The sequence below is a fragment of the Thunnus thynnus genome, chromosome 8 (genome assembly GCF_963924715.1).
Source record: "Thunnus thynnus chromosome 8, fThuThy2.1, whole genome shotgun sequence".
Lineage (NCBI taxonomy): Eukaryota > Metazoa > Chordata > Actinopteri > Scombriformes > Scombridae > Thunnus > Thunnus thynnus.
In genome coordinates this window covers 10,800,084-10,823,476 of record NC_089524.1, presented here as the reverse complement: position 1 = coordinate 10,823,476, position 23,393 = coordinate 10,800,084, and the positions used below count along the sequence as shown (strand labels likewise).

Below are 23,393 nucleotides of genomic sequence, written 5' to 3'. Positions count from 1 at the left end.
ATTCCCACATGCATTGCACTTCGCCTTGTCATTTTCTTTAACAAAGTGAAGCCATACTTTTGAGTGTTTACCGCTGTCCATCTTTCACCACTGTTGTGTTGTTAGCAATGCATGCTCGTATCTAAACAAATTGACATGCTGTTGCATTTATGCATGATGTAGACAGGTCCTGGCAGATAGCCACATCCTTGCAGATATGTAGCCTTGTTTGCAATAATAATGGGTTATCGTGCTTGGGATCCGATGAGCAGAACTGAAATTCAAATTTTTTTAACAGGTACCCGGTTCTTGCGGCCTATCCTCACAACAAAAATGACAGTATAGGTTTAAAATTCACCCAGCAATAACAACCTATAGTTATGTTTACACTAGGGCTGTAGTCTCCTGGTCAACTGGTTGATTAGTTGGTCGATATCCTCTCGTCCGTCCAAATTCTCATTGGTCGAATAATCGCCATGTTATTTTCATAAGGAGAAAAGTGCTACATCAATAGCCTTCCAGGATTAATCAATTATTTCCTGCGGTGGGAGGGACAGACTAACAAATTACCTGTGAAAACGGGCAATTTGTTAGTCTGTCTCCAAATTAAAGGAAAAACCCGGGACAGTCCTGAATGCTTGACCCCTACAGTGAGGAGATCCAGCGGCTCTGTTATGCTTTGGGGGGCATTGTGCTGCCATGGTTTGGGTCCACTTGTCCCCTTAGAGGGAAGGGTCACTGCAAATCAATACAAAGTTGTTCTGAGTGATCACCATTATCCTATGATGAAACATTTCTATCCAGGATGACAATGCCCCAATTCACAGGGCACAAGGGGTCACTGAATGGTTTGATGAGTATGAAAATGATGTGGCCTTCGTAGTCACCAGATCTCAACCCAGTTGAACACCTATGGGAAATTTTTGACCAACTTGTTAGATAGTGCTCTCCACCCCCATCATCAAAATACCAAATAAGGGAATATCTTTTGGAAGAATGGTGTTCTTCCTTCCAGAAGAGTTCCAGAGACTTGTAGAATCAATGCTAAGGCACACTGAAGCTGTTCTGGCAGCACGTGGCGGCCCAACACCTTACTAAGACACTTTATGTTTGGTTTTTCCTTAAATGAATCACTCATCTGTATGTGTTGATAGTAATTATTAAGTCAGATATAGGCCTACTTATTGATACAGCTTCATAGTTATTCAAACAAATCAAAATTAGTCATTAGAAATGAAGATAATGGCAGAGCACATTTGGCAGATTTCTATGTCTCAGTGCATATGTTAGATGTAGTCTGTGCTTGGGGGAATCATGTTGGGTTAACATTCCAGAGGCCTATTGCACATGTGAGAGTTTAGATGGAGAGAGTTGAAGTAGAGATTAGTGTGGGAAAAGCTGTGGGGGAGAGAAGGAGTTGCCAGACATGAACGTGATGAGTGAAGAATGAGGTTTCAATTTTGGGTGGACTTTGCCTTGGAATTTTACCTTGGACAGTTTCTGACCTCGTTTCCTGTGTTGAGCTGTGAAAACTCTCAAATGTAGTATTATCAGGCAATTGATTCTCGTGGCTCAGCCCATGAAAACAGTACTATGCCCCTATATTATATTAGAGCCCAGCGGACAATTTGGAGAAAAAGGATTTAAAATTTTTCCAAATGGCAGAGCCTCAGGTGCTCAAAAAGTTTTAATGCAATGCCAAGAAGGTATTCCACTCTTGACTTCAGTTTTTGCAATACATTTAACACTTATTTCTATGAATACTGTAAAACATATTCAGCTGTTATTTTGCCTAAATGTAGTGAGAGAGAGGCATGCACCTCAGTTGGAGGCAACACAGTCCTGTTTAGACCCTAAATAGCAGAATGTGACTATTTGGTTCTTCTTTGGGAATCTGCTTTCCCAGATTTACTCAGTAAAAAACATTCATGATGTGAAATTTAAAATAGTTTGATTAAAAGTTAAATGAGTGACAGTTTTACAAAGCTAATTCATTTAATTTTGTTATTCACAAATGGATTATTAACATCCTTAGAAAAAGGGTGTGCAGGTATAGAAAATGAGCATCTCTGACATAAACAATATCATCATTTGTCAGTGACTTTCAGCAAGGCATTGAGTGTGATAGTTTTGTGTATTATCTCCCTGTGCCCCAAATCTCTCTGAATATTTGAGGAAATAGAAGTAAATATAGAAATAAGAATATATCCTCAGACAACGAGCGTGGTTAAATACAGAAAGTGTTGTTTCTGTTGGAGAAAGGGTGAGTCATTCATGCTGTGTTTGTCACAGATTGTTCTTGGGGGAAGCCTTATGTATTTGTCTGGAGGAGCCAACTATTTCCTCAGAGTAATAGTCATTTGGGCCTGTCTGCATGCTCGGGAAAACCCCAAATATACGGCCAACCAACCCATCAGTTGTCTTATAAATCATCTTTCAATTTCTGAAGTACCATTAAAGATAAAAACATGCATGTGGAATGCTCTAATTGTATTAAAGATTATAAAAAGCTTTCTCAGCCAAGACGTCACACTGCGCTGGAAACCGGTCTGCCAGTTATCTGCTCAGTCAGTCAGTGTTTATAAGCAGTGAACTTTCATCCTTTTCCCCTATTGTTTTTAATTTTAAAGTCAATTTATGGGGTGCTTGATTATATGGCCTTATGTCAGCTAATTCATATTAAGGTTTATTGGTGGTGTTGTTGTTGTGTTTTAAATGTTCACATTGAAGCAGGTGTGGTTCAGAAAAAGAACGCATTTTCCAGTGTATTTCCAGTGATGCATCAAGGATGTGTAGTTCATTAGTCCATCTGTGAGCATCACGGATGTTGCTGCAATGTTTGCCCTGTGCTTATTTTAAGGCAGAGTTTACTGGAAGTGTGTGTGAGGGATTAAAGTGAGCTGTGTGTGGGTGTGTCTGTGTGTCGGGTTGAATCTAGGCTTTCTGTGAAGACAAGAGAGGAACATATGCTTTATTCTTTGACACTTAGGAGTTGATATGAAACAAGTCAGTGATGAGTAAGAAAGAACAAGGCATGCTGTGCCTTCTGGGTAGATGTGCTCTTGTATGTATGTGTATGCACATGCACATGGAATTTTGTATATATTGAAGTGTGTGTGTTTTGATGTTTGCATATAATCTTCTGCTGTATTCTGGTAAAGAGGTCTCCGGCATCGTGGAAAGGCCTTTGATGTGTCAGCTTCAATATTTTCTGTGTGTGTGTGTATGTGTGTGTGTGTGTGGGAGTGCTCGACATACACACTCCCAAGAGGGTCCACAGGACACCTCTTGGTGCACCTCAACACACTGCAGACCAGAATGGCAGGGAGTTCACAGTGGAATCTGGCCCACAGATACATTGGCTGATATGAGCCGCTCAACAGGAGAAAAGGAAAACTAAAAAGTAAACAAGTAATTCAAAAAGGCTTCTGACATCAGCTGAGTGCCATAGGCGCAGCAACAGTTCCTTCATTTTAGGGAAAGAAGTAGGAAGAATTGATGCCATAGGAAGCCTCTGAGTTTTCAGACTATTGTCCTGACAAAAGAAATACTTTGTAGAGGACACCTTGGGCTCTGAGAATTTTTGATGGTCATTAATTGGACTTTTTTTAGATCACATTATTAATCAATTAAATAAAAAAAGAAAAATCATGAATAATGAAAATAATCATTAGTTGCAGCTCTGATTGGGCAGAACTATTAGACAGAAGTGGTATCTACAATGCCACAGCATCTACTATTGGGGCTGAGCCCTTGAGTACTTGCATGTCTTCTCTAACAGAGACAAATTATAAGAGCCCTGCTTTAGGGAGCTACTCTGTCTTATCCATGTAATGAAATTACAGTAAAAATGGAGCTGAAATCTACTAAAAGAATGGGTGACTACTGCCAGGATTACCCATTCACTTCAACCCATTAGACACATGCAAAAACACACTTATACGCACATACTTTGCACTGTAGTAGAAGTTTTCTGCTGTGTTACTGATCCTCTACCATCCTGACTCAGGAAGTGTGGTGAATCTGTGGGTTGTATATATCCTAGTTGAGCTATGAGGCCTATAAAGTTTGAGAATAGTCCCATATTACATTTTTTTAACCTTACCATTAAATGTTGTGAACCTTACTATGTCATGACACATTTACCTTTTTCCATGAAGACTTTGAGTCTGTCTCATGACCTCCTGTAATATGTCAGAGGCAGGTTCATTGTCCTCACTACTTTGAAATGCTGTCAGATAGAGCAGATCTTAAAAATCTACACTCCTATTTTAAGAGGCATCATGAATTATGGGTACAATATTAAATGCGTCATTGGGAGGCCTGTCCAGGCTCCTACCAGCACGTCATAGCACACACGCACACAAGCACACACACACACACACACATAACCTATATTAGCAACATTCTCGTGGGTGTCCAGCCAAACTGGAGTGAGCAATGAGCAAGCGTAGGCAAGTTCTTCCTTTTTTCCAAATCTAATTCAGCTATGGGCAATGGGATTTTTCTTTGTGAGTTGTCAGACACAACTTTGTGAGATTTCCTGTTCCCACCTTAACTTGAGGTCAAGGAGCCTTTCAGTTGGCAATATCTTCTTTATGGGGGGGTTATTTTCCTGTTAAACAGAACTCCGAAAGGGAAGTGATATCTAGAAGCTGTTACAGAGTATAAAACTCATGCCTTTGCTATTCCTGTTGTCTTTAAAATACTCATTTGAAAATCCCTGCAGTGAGTTCATCTGGCTCCATTCTGTCATCTCAGCCTGGCTGTCTAAGCAAAGACCGGTACTCTTGGGAGTGGCCTAATTTAAACTGCTCCACTGTTTATAGATATAAGCTGATTGTATAGCAAGTTTGGGCTCTGTTTATTTAGGCTTGGGCCTTGTGTGGAAATGGTAATTGGTGTGAGTACGAGGGACATATCGGACCAGTGTTGACATCCTGGAGACCATTGGGGAGACCACAGACCAGACCGGCACAGTATTAGAGGGATGAGCTCATCTTTTCCATCTATGTTCTGAGGCTACAGGGGAGGACTGGGGTTTCAGAGGGGGCTTGTTACAATGGGTTAACTCTGGGTGAAGTTTGGGGTCAGAAAATCATCCTGGCTGTCAGTGTTTATTAAACTGGTGCTACAATGCAGCGAGGCAGTAGGAAATGTAGTCATTCCAAACTGTTATTTTCTGTTACAAGTCTCAAATTGAGACAATAATATAAGAGATGTAGGTAATCTGACTGAAAATCTTCCGAAGTGGCCAGCTACAGTATCAGTGAAAAGTTTGGACACACTTTAGTGTAAGTTAATGGGAAGGTGAGTCCAAACTTTTGAGTGGTACTGTATATTAAGCACAACACATGCTAACTAGCTAATTAACAGAGCACTGACTGGTTAATCCCCTCATCTCGGATTTGAAAGAAAACATGGTTTATTTGTCTCTGAGAACAGTGTCATTCCAAGCTTACTCCCATGTTTCACTATAAGAAAATCAAGCTAAGAATCAAAATAATACCCCCCCCAGTGGCATCAGACTAAACAAATCAAATCCACCTATGAGCTGACAGACTCCTCAGCATCATCAAGTAATTAGAAAGTGGGTGCTAATTACACAGAAAACCTTGCTGCTTGATGTAGTGTGTATGTGTGTGTGTCTGCCCCCCCTGGGCAGGGCAGCAAGTGGGGTAATGACAGAGAACAGTATGTCTGGCTGGCAGCACTAACAGACAGAGAGCATCATGAGTGGCTGGATGGCACGTAGGCACTCGACATGGCACCCTGCCATCACCACGCCTTATCGCCCTGCATGCCTTCCCCTGCCGCAGAGTGGAATGTTGTTTTGGTTTGACTGCACTCTATGCTGCCTAATCGGTGGGTGGGTGTTTGTCTGTGTACATTTAATGACTGCTGCCTAATCATCATCCCTCATCAGGGCACTTTGGGGGTGGGAGAAGATGGAGCGGGGTGGAGGATTGCTGTGATGTTGCTTCAGCAGTGTGCAGGAAATGGCACAAGGCCTCGGGACATGATACGTGACAGTTACAACATGAGCCCAGGGAGGTCCCAGTATAGAGATGACGTTCACTTACAGGCATCGTATTTGAAAAAAAATAAAATAAATAAAACCTGTCCTGTGTTGACATACCTCAAGCTAAGTTTAGAGAACTCCACCAAGGTAATACGTGAGAGGTGTGTCACATGTAAGGGTGCCTGCGGTTCACATTTAAAACAATATGGCATCAAGAAAAAACCTTTCTCATGAAATTCAAAGTAATGACATTAATAGCCTACATCTATTTTGATTAGACACACACCTCTGAAACTAGGTTAAAACATAATGTTGAGTCATCATAAATGCAAGGCATTCTTGTTAAATTGAAGCCGTTTATGTGCCATAGATTATTTTAGTAAAAAGTGACAAAATATAGAATGAAAATGAATTCATACATATCACTGCTAATTGAGTAATGTTAGTGTCTGCTGCCGGTTAACCTGATGATTTGATAGGAGAACTGCCAGCCTTATCACTTCTTGTTGGCTTGGTTCACATCAGTGTGTAGTCATGTGCCAATGGGTTTTCCCTATTCCTGTAGCATTGAATAAGGGTCATCATCCTGCTCAGCTTGATAAATGTGGCAAAAGATAAGACCTCATTGGATTGGTTTCAGGTTCTTTTTATATATTTCTGAATCATGGGGCTTTTTGAAATTAAAATGGTGATGCAAGTCCTGCATCCAGGCAGAACTTTTTATATTGTGATACTATGCAGTATCACTCTCCCTTTTGTTTAACTTTGTCTTGTCCAGCCTGCCTGTCTGTCTGTCTGATGAGCCATTAGCTAATCACCAACAAGGATTGGGCGGTGTTACGACTGCGGCTGCAAATGTGTTTTTGACTGTTGATTAATCCTTCAGTATTTTTTGTTAAATTGTTTAGTGTTTTTCTTTAAATACATCTTACATCCCTAGAGCCTAAATTGATGTCTCCAGATTTCTTATTTTGTCTGCAACAGAGAAAAGCAACAAATCTTCACATTTGTAAATTTGTATCTGTAAATGTTTGGTCTTTTCATTTGACAAATAATTAATCGGGTATTGTAATTTCCTTTTTTTTGTTGTTGTTGATTGTCTAATCAGTTAATCATCACAATAGTTCAGCACTAGCTGTTGCTAGTGCAAAGCGAGGAGCACAGTTTGTGCAAGGTTGCTATTTTGGGGAAATTGAAGATGGAACTAGAACACATTTGATAAATGATAAGCAATTCAGGGACCTGAACTGGCATCACCATACCTCACCCTCCACTCCCAGTGGTTTTTTACTTGCCAGATAATAACTGCAGTTTGCTGCTAAATGCAGCTTTCCTTTCTTAACCGTATTCATACAATAGCAGAGTGATGACCCATTTAAATTTGTCTTTTGATTTTTGCTGATGGTAAAAACTGTTGTAGACCTGCAAACAGATGCCAAGAGACATCACCGAAAAATAGCCAGATGAGGGCAATACTGCCCTCCACAGGTGAAAGGCATGAGCAAAGGTGGAGAGAAAATAGGTCAGAGGGAGGCTGGTGGAGGGTGTATGTGGGTAGGTGGATGTAAAGGTAGGTGGGGGGTGGTTAGAGACAAATGCAAGGTAAAGGATGGAAGAGAGGAGAATGAGAGAGATAGATGAGTTTAGGATGGAAATGTAGAGTTTCCTTTCCTGTTGCATTTGCTGCTTTTGAAATAAACAAGCTTACTTTACAAAGGTTTCTGCCATCTGGGAGGTATATAAAATGTGCCACAAATAAGAGCATCCTTTCCCATAGTCTATTTCTGAATAATAACTGCTGTCTGTCTAAATGCAAAGGAGACGGCGCCACTCTCAGGAGAGAGTGTTTTACTGAGATAAGGACCCAGAACTGTGTAGCACTTTGCTTAAATGTGACAGTAAAGTGAAATGTCATTGTCATCGCAGGTATCAAGTTTATCTATTTAACGTTAAGTTATTATATCTTATTTGTATCACCAGGGACTGTCATCACTAATACTGGGGTTAGTATTGCAGTGAACCAGTCTTAATGTGATTGTGCAGATCCTGCATCTGTCATGAAAAGATCACAATTTTTACCTGGATTTCTTTTTTTACTGTGTGAATGTGTGTGTCTTCTTGATAGATGTCATTGCCAAACTCCATGTTTTACTGTCCTTGTTCTGTTCTGTAAAAGAAGAAGTTAAGAGCAGATGTAGAGGTATATCAAAGGGTAGGTATTTGTGAGTGAATAGAGTACTGTGTTAAAGTAAACAGCAGATGGCGCCAACAGCATGTGTCATTTTTGGACTCATTGGGAAATAAATCAACAGCAACTGCATTCACCAAATGTAATTTTTAGTTCTTGGTTTATTAATCTAATTTCTAGATTTTCATTTGATTAGAATATTAATCTAATCTTATTTTCTGATTTAATCAAACAATTAGTCCTAGTTTGACACTTACCACGTACCAACATATTCTAATATACAAATATTTAAGAAGTTTTCTGCTGGTGATGTGCAGCAGAATCAGGTGCTTAAGTCCAGAATAGAAAACGTCAGAGGTGAGAAAAGACATTGATTTACTTTGCAGCCTTTAATAGTGCAAACATTAATATTTTGACATTGCTGTGTCTTCAGCAGAACCAAACGAAAACAAAAAAGATTGACTTGCGAATATTGTTTCTTCATGAATATTTCACCATGGTTTCATACCTTCAGTACTGTAGGTTAACTTGAATTGTAATTTACTCCGTGAAACTCGCAAAGACGCCTCTTTTTCACATGCAGGGAGAGTTGAGAGCATCAAGAACCTGAAGTTAAAAGTACATGAAGTCAGTAAAGTAATACACACATCATATATAGCTTTGCTTATTCAAAGGCACATTCAGACTGTTGAAAAGTTTTGGATTTTTGAAATACCATAACAAAGTGGTAGACACGGAGAATAACAAAATGTGAAATCTGTTATTTGCATATATACAGTCTAAAATATTTGTCTTCTGTTAGTACTCCAGAATTTGTACATGATTAGGGAAAACTATTCACAATATGTGTGTCTGCATACACTATAAAAATGTCGCCTTTCAGTGCCCGACTAATCTGGACTCATTGCCTACTGTGCCACATTAGTATTCTCCACAGGTTTATGTTGGTGTATAGCAGTGTGTATGCCTTTGCCAGTGCAGTTGCAGTTGTTAATTTATGTGCTGGTGTCCGCACCATTGTGTGTGTCCTCTCAGTAGCTCAGGCAGGCAGAGTCCTTGATTAGTCCTCATCCTCGTGTCCTTCTTTTTTCCAGCAGACCGTCATTGTCCTCTGTTCATTCTCTTCCCTTCTCATCCCTCTGGCTGGGGTAAGAGGTCCATGGAGAGATTTCTAAATGGCTGAGGAGCTGTGTACCGGCTGGTTTCGCATCGTTGCAGGTACAGTAAGTACAACCCGTCTCTTGTGCGACAGTACAGTACCTCCTCAACAGTGAGAATGTAGATTGTTAACATACCTGAAAACAAGAGATATAAGTCACTTTTCTTTTTTCTTGTGTTTATATCCTCAGAGGGTTTACTCTAGATTATCTGATCTCTATGGTGAAATGGGTTGTGAGTGTATGAATTTTTTACTGTAGTAGTAAGTGTGTGTGATTGTGGTCATTCACCTTCACTTTTTACTGACCTTTTATTTTGTTGCCATAATATGTGGATGTGTGTGTATGCATGCTTATGCATTTTTGTGTGTATGTGCAACAGAAAACAGTCTGGTACTGTCATTGAGAAGAATATGCATTTATTATCACACACAATTAATTTTCCTAAAGCTGCATGCTCTGCTACTTTCTCTTGCTCTCCTCTACTGTTTTTTGTTTGTTTCAATTGACTCCAAATCTCTTAGAGCTTTGATATCAAAGCTAAGTGATCAAAGACAATCATTTTCATATTATCAATCATGTTGTGCCTATGAGAGAGCATGTCAGATCCACTGGCCTGCTATGTAATGTAGTCAACTGGATCATGGTCACCATGTTGAGTTAAAGGTAGAGTCAGTGATTCTGGAGAAAGCTTGTTCAATACACTTTTTGTCATATTCATTGAATATTCATTCATATTCATACTCATCAAAAAAACCAGTGTTCATGCACAGCACTGGCTCTGTAAATGGGGAAACAAAGTGGCTCAGACCGAGCCACACAAATCTATTCCAGCCGATCAGCAGGAGGTGTTCATGCTTGGTCACAGGATAGGTGAAATCATCAGAGCAGCTATCTGTGTGACATGACAGTCTCCAGCACCTGTTGAATGGTGGGGGAGGGCTGGCGAACTGGAGAGAGGGGGAGGTTGTGGCTAATTCACATAGAAAGTGTTTTCTCACGGAACAAATAGGCTTCCATTTTATTAAGTATGTCAGTCCACACTGAATCTGAACAGTCTCATGGAGACCCACCATATTTTTTTACTCTCTGAGTCTGTTTCTGTCGTGTTTAGTGAAGCGAAATCTGAGCAGGCAGCTGTTTAAATCACATAAATATCCCGCTGTATATGTGTTGAATTTACTGTATTAACCGTATCAATGAATCAGTAAATACAAACACTGTCTATTTCTTCCCCTGGAGCTGATATGCAAAATATTGTCATTCAGTAAATTTCTGCTATTAGTCAGCCTGGTGAAGGCAGTTTGTCCGGCTGCTGTCCTCTCAGCTCCCCAGGAGCTGCAGCTAACAGACAGCCGCTTCTGTGGACAGAGACGCTGAACGCAGGTCAAGTGAGAAGTGGGGAGGCTGCAGAAAGTGTGGATCGACTGATGTGCTCACATGAAACAAAATTTTTTTTCTGCTCGTGATAATGTGTGAGAGGAACAGAAGTGACTCTACAGCTGACGCATCACTCTGGACTCTGCCATATTTCTTTTTTGGTCAGTGCCTTGGTAATGCGCATCCATGAATTTGGGGGGTGGAGCTTCTGAGGGAGCACAAAGGGAGGGGTGTATTTGTTTGGGTGTTTAGTTCGAATATCAACACTCTTTCTCCAGAATGACTGACTCTACCTGTAACATTGTAAGGTTATATTGATGTCAATTTTCACAAAGTGACAAAAGACAAAGACGTTGCCCTCAGTTTGTATTTTTAAGCTTCTGTTTCTAGTTCAGAGGCTAATAGTGTCACATGGCATGTCCATCACATGACATACTAAAGTACACAAGGACAGCATTAACAACAACAATATTTTTTAATGTGGCTGCACTGTTTTAAAGCTATCTATAGCAGCAAAAAAATAACAAAAAGTCAAAAGCAAAGTGACATACTGAGGCATACTAAAGCTGTTTTGCATTTTTAATGGACTGACTGACTATTAATGATTATCTGTTTGTGAGCAATTAAATCAATAATGTTAGCAAACACCTAACCTAGACATAACTAATAGTATACAGAGGAGAATAGCATGGGCAGTCTAAAAGGAGGGTTTGCAAAATGTTAGGCCTAACTGTCAACTGGAACATATGTGTGATATCTTAAGAGATTAGATCTGAGATGTTTCACCTATGGCTATGACTTCACTGCCTTTTTTGTCTGGATTTACACTCTTTCATTATACCCAGAACCCTCAATATAACCTCTTTAAATACTGCAAGAACATTCAGGTCTAAATATGTTCTCAGCAGACAGATTTCAATTATTTTGGACATTTTACTTTTCTCTACCCCTTTCAAGACTTTCAGCACATACTCTACAAATGTCAGAGGGCTTCTGTTAATTTATTTTCTTTCTCACCATATTTCATTTCATCCATTTCACCCCAGTATTCTCTAAAAACATCCCTCACAACAGCCAATTTTATAAACCCTTATTCGTTTTAGGCCCAGTTAGAAGTTTCCATTCTTACAGCAAATAAAACAGCTTGTCCTCTGCATCTCAACTATGGAAGACTTACTTAAAGGGCTTACTGTGAAAAGTTTAAAACATTTTACTTCAGTCAACAAAACTAGTAAAGGTTTTACATAATTTTTTCTTCTTTACAATTAAAAATTTAGCAAATTGGATCAAATTATTTATTTAAAAACATCACATCAAATTAAAGTCTCATGATGACATTCATATGGGAATAAGTCCAACTTTATGCCAAACTTCAATATGTTTTGCCTTTAAGGTGACAATTTTGACAGTTATTGTGCAATATTTTTAGGTGCGATTGGATTTTGGCAATTTGGACAATATTGGTGTGCATATGAGTGGGAAGTTAAAAAGTGTTGGCAAAACCACTCATCAAATTTGTCATGAATGGCCCCTCTCCCTGATATGTTGAGCTGTTGGTAGGTGTGATTGTCTGTTCTTCTCCATATTAATAGGCAGAAGTGTGTATCTTTATTCATGCTGCTCCTCTGCTGCAGCTCCAAAACATAGCTTATAGGGCATTAGGCTTTATATAGCAAATCCCCCTCCCTTCCTCTTCCCTTATTCTACACTCCTCCACTAGCTGTCCTGGTAGCATGAGTCAGCTGCATAATCACTGTACATACCTCCAGATATCAGCTTTGTTATCACAGACATGCCCAGTACAGTGTGCAGATGGTAGTACAGTGCACTGTATGAGCAAACATCCACAACTCCTCGGCAGTGAAGCCATAACACCAGTGCAATCGAAAATATCCTGCCTTAGTCTAAGTGAACACTAGATGGCAGTACAGGAGAAGTTGCTGGTTATCTAGCAGCCAAGGCAAGTGAGCAGGTATGAGACAAGAGGAATGATTTAGAAGAAAATGGGAGAGGGAGAGAGAGAAAGTGATGGGAAATAGATATGAGGAGAGAGCATAAATGATGAGGTAGATAAAAAGCCAAAAGGAAGGGAGGGTGCAGAACTAAATCAAAAAGGGGAGAGGCCAAGGAAGTCAGTAGATACAGCTTTGGAGTGAGTAAGAGAATGAAATATGAGGGGGAAGGGAGTTAAAGCTGGGGGCAGGGTTGGGGGGTGGGGACCCCCTCCTTGGGAGCATCTGCTGGGTGTTGAGACAGAGGAGCTGGGCAGGGAGAGACAGTGTGATGAAAGGAGGGAGGAGGCAAGTGACAGAGTGGGCCACATGGAGGCATCTTGACAAAATAATGGTGAAAACAGGGAAAAGGGGGAAGAAATCAGCAAATGAAAAGGGAAGAAGTAGTGATAGATGATCAAGAGAAAGACATTTGGCGAGGGGGGGGGGGCTTAAGCATGACTTAGGAGGATGCATCAGGCACGTAGAGGCACATGGCTGGCTCTGGTTAAAGCATGACAGAAGAAAGAAGAGGGGGAGAGAGATACCCTGTTGCTCTGGAGAAAATGAAAATACACATAAACACATAGTGTAGATAGTATACATCCATATATGCATATGTGTCTATACAAATGTATAGTATATGTGAACAATCCCCATACACCTCTATCTCTGTCAGCCCCTAAGACCGAATATTTTGTTTACACATATTTTCCAATTAGATATGGCTTACTATTTCTTTTTTGTGAACTGCCACAGCTATAAATGATTACATGGATTTCCTAGTAAGTCATACACAATCTGGAAATGCACTTTGCTCATAAAGTTTTCCCACAGATTTCTCTCAATTTTAATCAGACTCACTGAGTAATATTAGGAAAGACTACAGAAAAAACAACTCTCAGCCTGTGGTTAAAAGCACTTTAGTATCAAGTGTTTTTCTGTGGCAAATGTTGGATTTCCAATGCAGGGAAAACCCAAGGACATTGAGTAGATGTGGGGTTCCTCCATGAACCTCCTGAAAGCCTATGTAGGATTCCTTGACACAAGAACTGTATCTGTGTTTGATATTCACAGCATTTGTGTATGGACAAACTGAGTGTCGTCATTCTGTTTGTGGATTCCTTTTATTCATTTCATTTTTACACATTTTATTGCTTTTGCTTTTTAAATTTTTATATGTTTATTTTTTCTTTCTGGCTGCATTGTCTGTGTCGGATCGTGTATATTCAAAACAGAATAAATAAATTAGGTTTAAATATGAGGAAATGTATTCTTATGATTTAGGCTATACCAAAAAGGGACTTCAGTGTTTTGGAATAAATGCATATTACTACTGAACTCAAATATTTGTAGCAACAAGTCTTTGTTGTCATATGTAGGTGTATGTATGTTTGTATGTCATGTTGCTTTCTATATGAAAAATACATACTGGTAACTGTATAATATTACAGATACACAATACAGAACACTGCCACTAATACAGCTAATGATAATGATAGTAATAGATTACAATTGTTGCTGTATTCATTCCTGGTTCATGGCCAAATGTCACTTTACTGTTTCTTTTCTTGTTGTTGTTTTCCAGGTTTGCCTAATTGTAAGTCTCCTCTGCTCTTTGGTTTGTCCACATAAACATTCACCCCCCCTCTCTCTCTCTTTCTCTTTCTCTCCACCCTCTAATAGAAAATTAATCAGCAAACACACACACACACACACAAGCACACACCCCTCTCCAGGGGCCAGTCTGTCATCAGCCCTTCCTGCTTGTTGGTTGCATTTGTAGCCTGCGTTGCCATGACGTCACGCTGATCGATCCTCGTCCCGGTGCAGTGGGAAAGCACAGAGGCACAGAGAGACAGCAGAGTGAAACAGGCTGGCAGAGTGAAGGGAAGGTGGGAGGGAACGGTGAGAGGAGGAGAGAAAGAAAGGGCAGAGTGAAACCACACCGATATTCTAAGGAGGGCGGGACACAGAGGCAGGCACACACGAGCAGCTACTACAGGAATAGTCACTGTGAGAGAAGGTGCAGGGCAAATATTTTGTGCAGTGGTGTGTTTATAATAGAGCCTGCGTTGCGTGTGTGCTAAACATGGGTTGTCACTTGGCTCACACCTGCACGTTATTCTCTCCGTGAGCAAATAATTGTCATTCACCACTGGGCAGGCTCGGCACACTGCACTGACATAAGGTAGGGTGAAGGGGAGGGGTGCATGTTTGTGTGTGTGTGTGTGTGTGTTTGTGTGTGTATTTTGTGCATTTGTGTATCCTCTGTATTTACTCTGTACATGTCTGTTGGCTTTGTCTGTGCCTCTATTTGCATGTGTAAATGTGTGTGTGTATTTAGTGTATCCGTACAGTTATTTGTTAAGCAAGAGAGGTTACTAATGTAGTGTTCTCTTGGGCTATGGTGTCAGGAGATTCAAGCTGTAAGCCATGTGACTCCACAAAGAGCCGCAGGGATTGGCTGAGCCCATCTATGACCTCAGCAAACTGCCTCCGCCCCTCCTCAACACTACCACCCCCCTCCCTGACACACACATACACACACAAACTCCCTCCCACCCTCTCAGTCTCTCTGCCTCTCTCCCTCTCTCTACCCTGCTTCATTTATTTATTTTTTTTCCTCCAGTTAGCTTTTCCCCCACCTCTCAGCATCCTCGGCTGAATGTGTAGGTTAGAGCCGCAGTAGCAGCAGCAGCAGCAGCAGGAGCAGCAGTAGCAGCATCCATGGCTTAAGCCCCAGCTCTGATCGGCAGCTAGCCCGGCCAGGCCCCTACCCCTCCTCTCTCTTCTCTCTCTCTCTCTCTCTCTCTTTCTATCTCTCTCTGTATCTCTCTCCCTCTTTGGCTAGTTGACAGGCGACGTCTGGGGGTGTCGGAGGCTCACAGTTAGCCAGGGCGTTAGCCACACGCACACGGCTGCTCTGCTGCCCATCAATTTTACTGTATCTTTCTGATAACCGGGGGCTTCTTCTCTTCTCCCCCCACACCTCCTGCTTTCATTTCAGGCTCCTTGGAGATAGAGGAATGCAAATCTGCAACCATGATGGAAGGTACGATGACATTTTTGATTAATATACTGTCCCCCTTTCTGTTGTAATTCAGGGTAATCCCCCCTTTATGTCCTTGTCCTACACCGCTTCATCTGCTGGCAAGCGTGTGTGTGTGTGTTTGGGAGGTTCAAATGTCATAAGCCGCCCTGCTATTTTGAGTGCATACATTCCGGTGACTTGCATGTTATTCTTGGGAAAAGGGCACAGACACTGAATGTCTACCACAGATGCACAATGGCGAGGCTAATTGAACCGTGTGTACCTTTTGTGAGTTTGTGTCTGTGTGTATATGTTGTCCACCCCCCCTTTCCCACTTCCCATCGTAAAGGATTATTTGGATTTATTGTGCAGGAGGGCTTATGTGCCCAGCTGGCTCACTTGTATAAATTCTCTTTGTATGGTGTACTCTGAAACACATGCACATACACACACACACACACACACACACACACACACACACACACACACACACACACACATATACACATAGTGCTGTATGACTCTACTGTGTATCTCCTCACATTGCCATTTTACCCAGTATTTGCGTGTGGATCGCATATCTGTATGGGTGGGTGCATGCATGCATTTGTGCCCACCCATAGTTGGACTGATCCATCACTGTTAGGTTTAGCATAGTGAGGAAAAAGAGAGTTGACGACTGTTTTAGTTTCATGTCCCTTTAATTGATAGCATCATCAGGGGGAAGGCCAGTGATGTAGGCATGAATCCCTACAGCTCTGCAGCTGGCACACGAAACTCTCCATACGTTTCATATGATATCTTTTATTTCTTATCTTCATGTTGTTTAGGCATCCTATATTTAACATGTCATGGCTATGTATTTGACCGGAACAACCTAGAAATGTTGCTTTTCACTGAATCAACCTTGAGTTATGTAAGCTTTCAGTCCATGATGCCTAGGCAACATTTTGAGGCAGTGTACATATAATAAAAAAATCAACATTAGCCATCTGCACACAAGTATATTTCCTTTAGATGATTATTTTTTGTCTAAGTTCCAAAAAGAAGGATGATAGTGTTCTTGAAGCCTGTTTATTCCGATGCATTTAGTGACTCCATCCAAGTGTGTCTGCTGCCTAGGAAGAATCTCATTAACTGGTTGTCTGGTTGCTTTCGTGTATCTGTGGTGGTGTCTTTCTATCGGTGTTTAGGCAGGAATGATGTGATTGCTCCCTGTTCATGTGCTGTTGGCTCTCTTTGCCTTCACACAACAGAATAAAACATGTTCAGGAATAAAGGGTGGTACCTGCATATTGATTTTGGACAGTAAATTTTAGTGACAGCTTTTCTGATAGTTTGTAGTTTCCATTAGTTTGGACTTGGTGATTTTCATCAGTTCTCAGTCATATTTAATTCACAGTCCCAAACCACATTTTTTTCTCATTTTGAATGCTGAGCCTACTGGCTTGAAGTGTGTTGCACATTTCTGCTAAGATGCCATGGAGGATGTTGTTATGTTTGCTTAGCCAACATTTCTACATCTTGCAGAAGTGGCCGTTAAGTTGTGAAATTTGATGAAAACAGATTAAGTCAGTAAATCAAACATCACCGTGCTATAAGGGAAATTTGGTTTGCAGACAGGGTAGAATAGTAAAGCAGTGAACTGGACTGTAAGACACATAAAAATAAAGGGTGCCATGCCATTGGTCTGATGGCCCACTATTCTGAAACCCCAATAGTTTGAAATACTTTCTACATTTTTCGAACTATTGGGTTTTCGGTATAATGGGCATTTGGACCAATGGGCAGTCCCCAAATAAAGTAAAAAACTAAATGGATCACTGCCACACTATACATCCAAATAGGGAGTTCTTACTAGGGGTGGAGCTGAATCTGAATACAGTATTCGGAAAAGAAAAAATAGTGGATTTTTACAAATATTTATTTCGTACAAATATTTTAAAAATGATTTGTTTTCGGGAAGGAAAAAAAAACCCATCAAATAACAGCATGCGGGTCGGTTACATCGCTATCGCAGTCTCTCTCCTCTGCTCCACTGTGTTATGTCTATTAGCGGGTCTCAACAAGGGGGGTCACATCTACCTGTTGCATGACGCATATTTCCTTATTTGGACATCACTTCCGGAGTTGGGGGTGTTCCCCAGAGACAAAACTGAGGTACGGACATGCACAAAGTACTTTCAAGGGACTCTCTATAGCATATTGTTCCCCCTCTTTCCGTTAGGTTGTAAAAAAATAGGAAATAAATGAAAAGTGCAAAGCAATAATTGCCTTTGAAGTTCTTCCCTACACTTTACATGCTATGCTGTTGTTGTTATGGGTGTATAAATAGCTACAGGTCTGTCTATGGAGTGGCATGGAGCAGAGTTTTAGCTCAGTTCAGTCAGCACAGTCATCTATGATCTGAGAGACTCGAGTTCGAGACTTGGTGTGCGGACCTCCTTCTCAAGATAGTTTATTGATGAATACTTATTTCAACACTTTAGTATCCTAAAATTAAAAGTGTAATAAAAACAAAAACTGGATTTTCACGCCTATTTCCACTTTTATTCAAATACAAATACAAATAATTTTGCTATATCAACAAATACAGGTACAAATACAAATACTGGGCTCTCTGCACATCCCTAGTTCTTACCTCATATAATCCACTGAAAACTGTTTAAAAACATGTAACCACGTTATTGGTGATCTGTTGAACTTCACAACTGTCCAAACGAGTTTCTCATTTTTTCATGTCCATTCTGTCTGTTAACGGGTAATGCATGGTAAATATAGATCTATGTTTACTGGTCTGCTGTGTTTAGTTGGGAGTAGATATAAATTTAAATTGAGTGAATCATATTTTAATTAGTTTAGGTGGCTAATAAAAATATCATGTGGTACAGAAGGCCACATCCGTTTTGTCCTTGTTGGAGTTTGGATGGAGCTGTGTTTGCAGCACACACCCACCTTTCTCACCACTCATTCTGTTTTTTCCCCTTTAGTATATGGTTAATTATTGTTTATTAACCAATAAGTATATTGAAGGTAAAGCCTAGCTCTTGCACAGCATTGATCAGTAAGATGGGATAGTATGTGGTCCCCCTTCCATGTTGCATTGCATAGATGTATACAAATCCTTGATTCAGTTTTATGTACAGTATTGTCCCCTGATACAAAATCTGAAACACAAGAATACTACACTGGCAGAAGCAGTTGGATTACACACTGAGTCTTTTTAATATAAAATTCTCCAGCTTTACTTCAAGCCTGTGATTGCCTGCCCCACCAACCCCCACCTCTTCTCCTACAAGTGTGCTGTCCTGTCATTGACTACATTTGTCACGAGCCAGGTGCCAGGTTATTAGGTAACAGTTGCAAGGGAAAAAAACAGTCCACAAACAACTTCCTTTCCATTTACATGGCTAGCACAGGCTTAGCATGGACTGTGTGAGGGCAGGATTACAGTCAGGTGTTAAAATTGGAAGCTAATCCTTGTTAGCTCTGCTTTTTAAAGTCCCATGCAATGGCCAGCATGGTTGTCCCTGGGTAACACATGGGGTAGAAGACATGGAGAGATTACTTAATTTTAGTTCAAAAAGGACAGAAGCATGAATTTGATAGTTTGTGCTAGTCTCAGGAATGACAACCCCCTTCCCTCTAGACACAATATAGTAGATAGAGACAGGGATGTTGTGCTAAATAAAACAGTTGGTAAACTGTGACCTCCAAATGAGCATGATGAAAATTACTTCCGGCAAAACCAAAAATCCATCATACTTTCAGAAAAAAAACCTCTATGAATTATTTTTTCCTTAAAAGACCCTCTCCAAGTATATTTTATATCAATCTAAAAGTACTTATCATGTATCATACTTACCACATATCATGATAATTTTCTGAATTAATATCGTGGGATCTCTGCTTGTGGTGCATAGTGTGTATATTTAATTGCTAGGCAGATTTAATAGTAACTGTATTACTATTAAATTCTACTATTAAGTTCTTGTGTGCTTTCTTGTAATCACTAGAGCCTGAACTTGTGTGGTGGTTGTTTCACTGGAAGTTTACTCAGCTCTCCTGAAGATAATCATGCCAGTATAGCGTGGGATTCATAATCCCATTGGACTGTGAGGGTAGGAGCTAAAAGAGGTGGCAGATATATTAAGTGACACAATAGTGAAGTTTAATAAAACACTTACATTTCTAACGGCATAAGGACAGTGTATCTCTTGAAAACCAATGGACAGATTACTGTGCAGTTTACTATGGATATTCCTTATCACCAAAGGATGAATCCTAATGCATATAATGACCCTCTGACTTTTCCTCTAGCACTACCAACAAGCCAAAACATTCCCCTTGCACACAGCATCTATTAGGCAGATGGCCATGACATTTTCTCATGCTCCCTAGCGCCTAAACATTTCACATATTGGGCACTTCCTCTGTTTCCACCCTTGGCCTAAAATGTAAACTTTGTACACAAAACATCTCATAATCATATCGGTAGACTGTTACAACTGAGCACATTTATGTTCCCAATGGGAAAACCCGTTTAATTTTAATGACCCCATGGCATTTCCCGCAGCACCACAATCAGGAGAAAGTTAACATTGTGGTCACAGTACGGATAAGGCTCTAAGAATAGCAAAATTAATTGTTGTCAGTATGTCTTCAGTATATATAGTTAGTATGTTGTTGACTCTGTCCTACAATTTTGTAGGGTGTAATGAACGGTCTCTCATGGCCACTAGCAGGGCTTCAGATGTGTAGTCTTGTTAATCCTAGTTACTAGGAGTAGGAATCAGACTGTCACAGGGAGGCCGAGTACTTAGAGCTTGCTGGGCTGAAACTTGGATAAACCCTTAACTGGAATGCTGCAGAGCAGAGGTCAGAGAGGACATTAGGCCATATGGCGGACTCCACTTCATTCCTTTAATGGTCTATTACCTGACTTTATGTTAAACCATAACTTGATAATTGTTTGCTTTTGTGTCATTGTAGCTGAATTGGGGTTGTCAAATTACACTATACATTACGTTACATTACACTATAAATTACATTATATCAGTATGATTGTACTGGTTTTGCCAAGATACAATTAAAAACAAATTAAGCTCTAAATTACCTGTCTTTGTGTTTCAACTCATGTCATGCATGCAAGCATGGAGGGTCATGTCCACTGACTCAGCTTGTCAAAAGCATTGCAGCATAAAATAACATCTCTTTCAATTTAGTTGTAATGAAAGCATCATGATATTGCTGCAGAGAGTCCTGTGGAATAACCAGTCTGTTGTTGATGCGTCTAGTGCCAGCACTTGCACTACAACTTAACATTAACCCATCACTATTATGAGCTTTGTCATAACAGGCTTATGATTCTGTTGATAATGAATATCTAATAAACACTGAAAGACATTGGTTTGTTATATTCCAGTTTTTCTCTTTCTCCTTTCTGCCGCACAACCTTACCTACAACAACATTGGCAACATTAGCTTACATGAATAATAGGTTTAACCATATCATACAATAATTACAAACATGCAACTGTACTAACCTAACAGACGCAAACACAGTGGTTTATAGAACATTACCATGACAAAAACTTTGCTGTGATCACTTGGAAATGCTATGGAGAAGGATCAATGATGTCAAATAGTCAGCATGTCTGCGGTCAACTCTGCTCAATTTACCCGCATAGCAAATACGCTCCAACTCTCACTCAGAGGGACTCTGCTGTCATATGGTTTCCCTGGTAACGACCATAAGGCTGACTCATGTCTGTTTTTGTAATGAGCTGGGCAGAGGCTTCCAAATGTAATTTTTCATTGATTTCTGAATAAATAGGTATTTGTTGTGTTCGAGTAGGCACAAAAAAAGGACGGGGGCCAGTGTTGCACCAGGCCTGTTCAATTGTCGTGGAATTGTTAATGTTATATGTTTCATCTCGTAGCCTTTTGTGCAACGATTGCTGAACTGACCCTGTCGCATACCCAAATGAGTAATTTGATGTCTTGCCATCAGCCAAATGCATAATAACTCATGTGGGCTGATGCATCGGAAACAGCCCTCGGTAGCCTGGGAGAGATTTTATGATGGTATGAAACAGAGCAGCATACCTTCTGTGAATATGAAATGCAGAATGCATAATTGTATCTCCCTGCCGTCCGTCACTTTGAATAAACTTAACAACTGGTGCCACTGATTCTTAGTCCTGAGTCATAAATTGAGTCCCTGTTATTCCTGGTATTAGTCTAATCTGGTGGCTCTGGTCAAGAGTCTTGAATAAACACAGCCTTACACAGAGTCACAGATCTACAAATCATTTTTACTGGAAGACATTTTGTGTTAATGGTAACATCTACAAAAGGATGCGTTGCTGGTAGACAAGGCTACATCTGACGTCAGTGTGTATTCTGGAGAAGTGACAAGTGTGCATGGATGCGAACACGACATTAGACAATGCCAGCATGAAAAACGCATGCATGTGGATGTCTGTTCAATCATCAAAGTGCTTGTTTGTGTGTGTGTGTGTCTTCTTCACAAAGTGTGGTCGACACAGAGGAAAGCTCATTGTTGAATGTGTCACAGTAGAATGGGTCCATTGTAGTTGTTCTTGACAATAAGTTTGACAGAGACCCAAATGAACTTTCCCACAACAAAGACACGCAGGGACAGAGACTCAGGAGAGGAGGAGATGAAGGGAAAAGCAGTCAAAATGAATTGGCTTGTTCTCATTTGTACTCTCCATAACACCGTATTCATCCATTCATTCATAGACACAGCAGCAGAACAGCCTCACAACAACCTTCCCAAATTCCATTTTGTTCTCTGTGCAGACACACCCACTCACACTCACACACTTATGCAATGATGCCTAAGATTCAGAGCCAGATAAACAAACATGTTTGTGTAATCCAGTGGCAGCTTCTCCAGTGTAATCAAACTGTTTCCTCTGAATGTCATATCGGATTCAGTTTGAGAAATGTCTTTGTCAAAAATGTCATCAGATAAACATGACTTTTTGAGGTATTTTTGCATTTGACAGGATCATTATTCAGTCTGTTTGATGATATAGAGTAGTTAAAAATGAACATTAAATCTGCACATTGTACTCAATGTAGCAGGTAATTTTCCTTGACTAAATGATAATAAAAATAATTTCCATGCAATAGTTGCTACTTATCTCCCCATCAGTAGTGTACTGATTTTATTCATACTGAAATATTACACATAGCACATTAAAAACAAGCAGGAATTAGCACATAGTATTAACCAACAGCCTAGGAATGCTGTTTGCAGCCTGACAGGGTCCACACAGAGATTAGAGGAGCCTGCTGTCAAAACAGTAGGTGATTTGCTGTCAAAGATGTGTGGTCCAATTTAATCAGTGGTAGTTTTATCATAAGAAAACAAGTCTAGTGTTAGGGCTGCTGCTAATGTCATCACTGTGATGGCTCCTTGGGTGCCTTTGTGTCAGGGTTTATGACAAGAAAGGAACAGGAGAAGTCTCTGTATATCCATAAATAAGCAGAATTCAGGCAAAAAAACATTTAAATATAGTTCAGTGTCCCATTGATGACATTTATGCTGTTGTGTTGATGTGAGAAATAACACAAATCTTAGGGAGACAATGTTTTATTTATTTGTCTT

General features: G+C 40.3%; 1 protein-coding gene across 4 annotated transcripts in view; it reads left to right on the top strand.

The window, feature by feature from the left end:
* The window catches only part of sgip1a (SH3GL interacting endocytic adaptor 1a), an 82,841-nt gene that overhangs the window by 3,447 nt on the left and 56,001 nt on the right, over positions 1–23,393 (top strand). For all 4 annotated transcript variants that reach the window (XM_067596447.1, XM_067596449.1, XM_067596450.1 and 1 more), the window contains exons 2-3: positions 9,284–9,407; positions 15,728–15,772. In XM_067596447.1, the coding sequence (XP_067452548.1) occupies positions 9,365–9,407; positions 15,728–15,772 (88 nt within the window). In that variant the 5' untranslated portion in view covers positions 9,284–9,364. The remainder of the gene's footprint in view (positions 1–9,283; positions 9,408–15,727; positions 15,773–23,393) is intronic.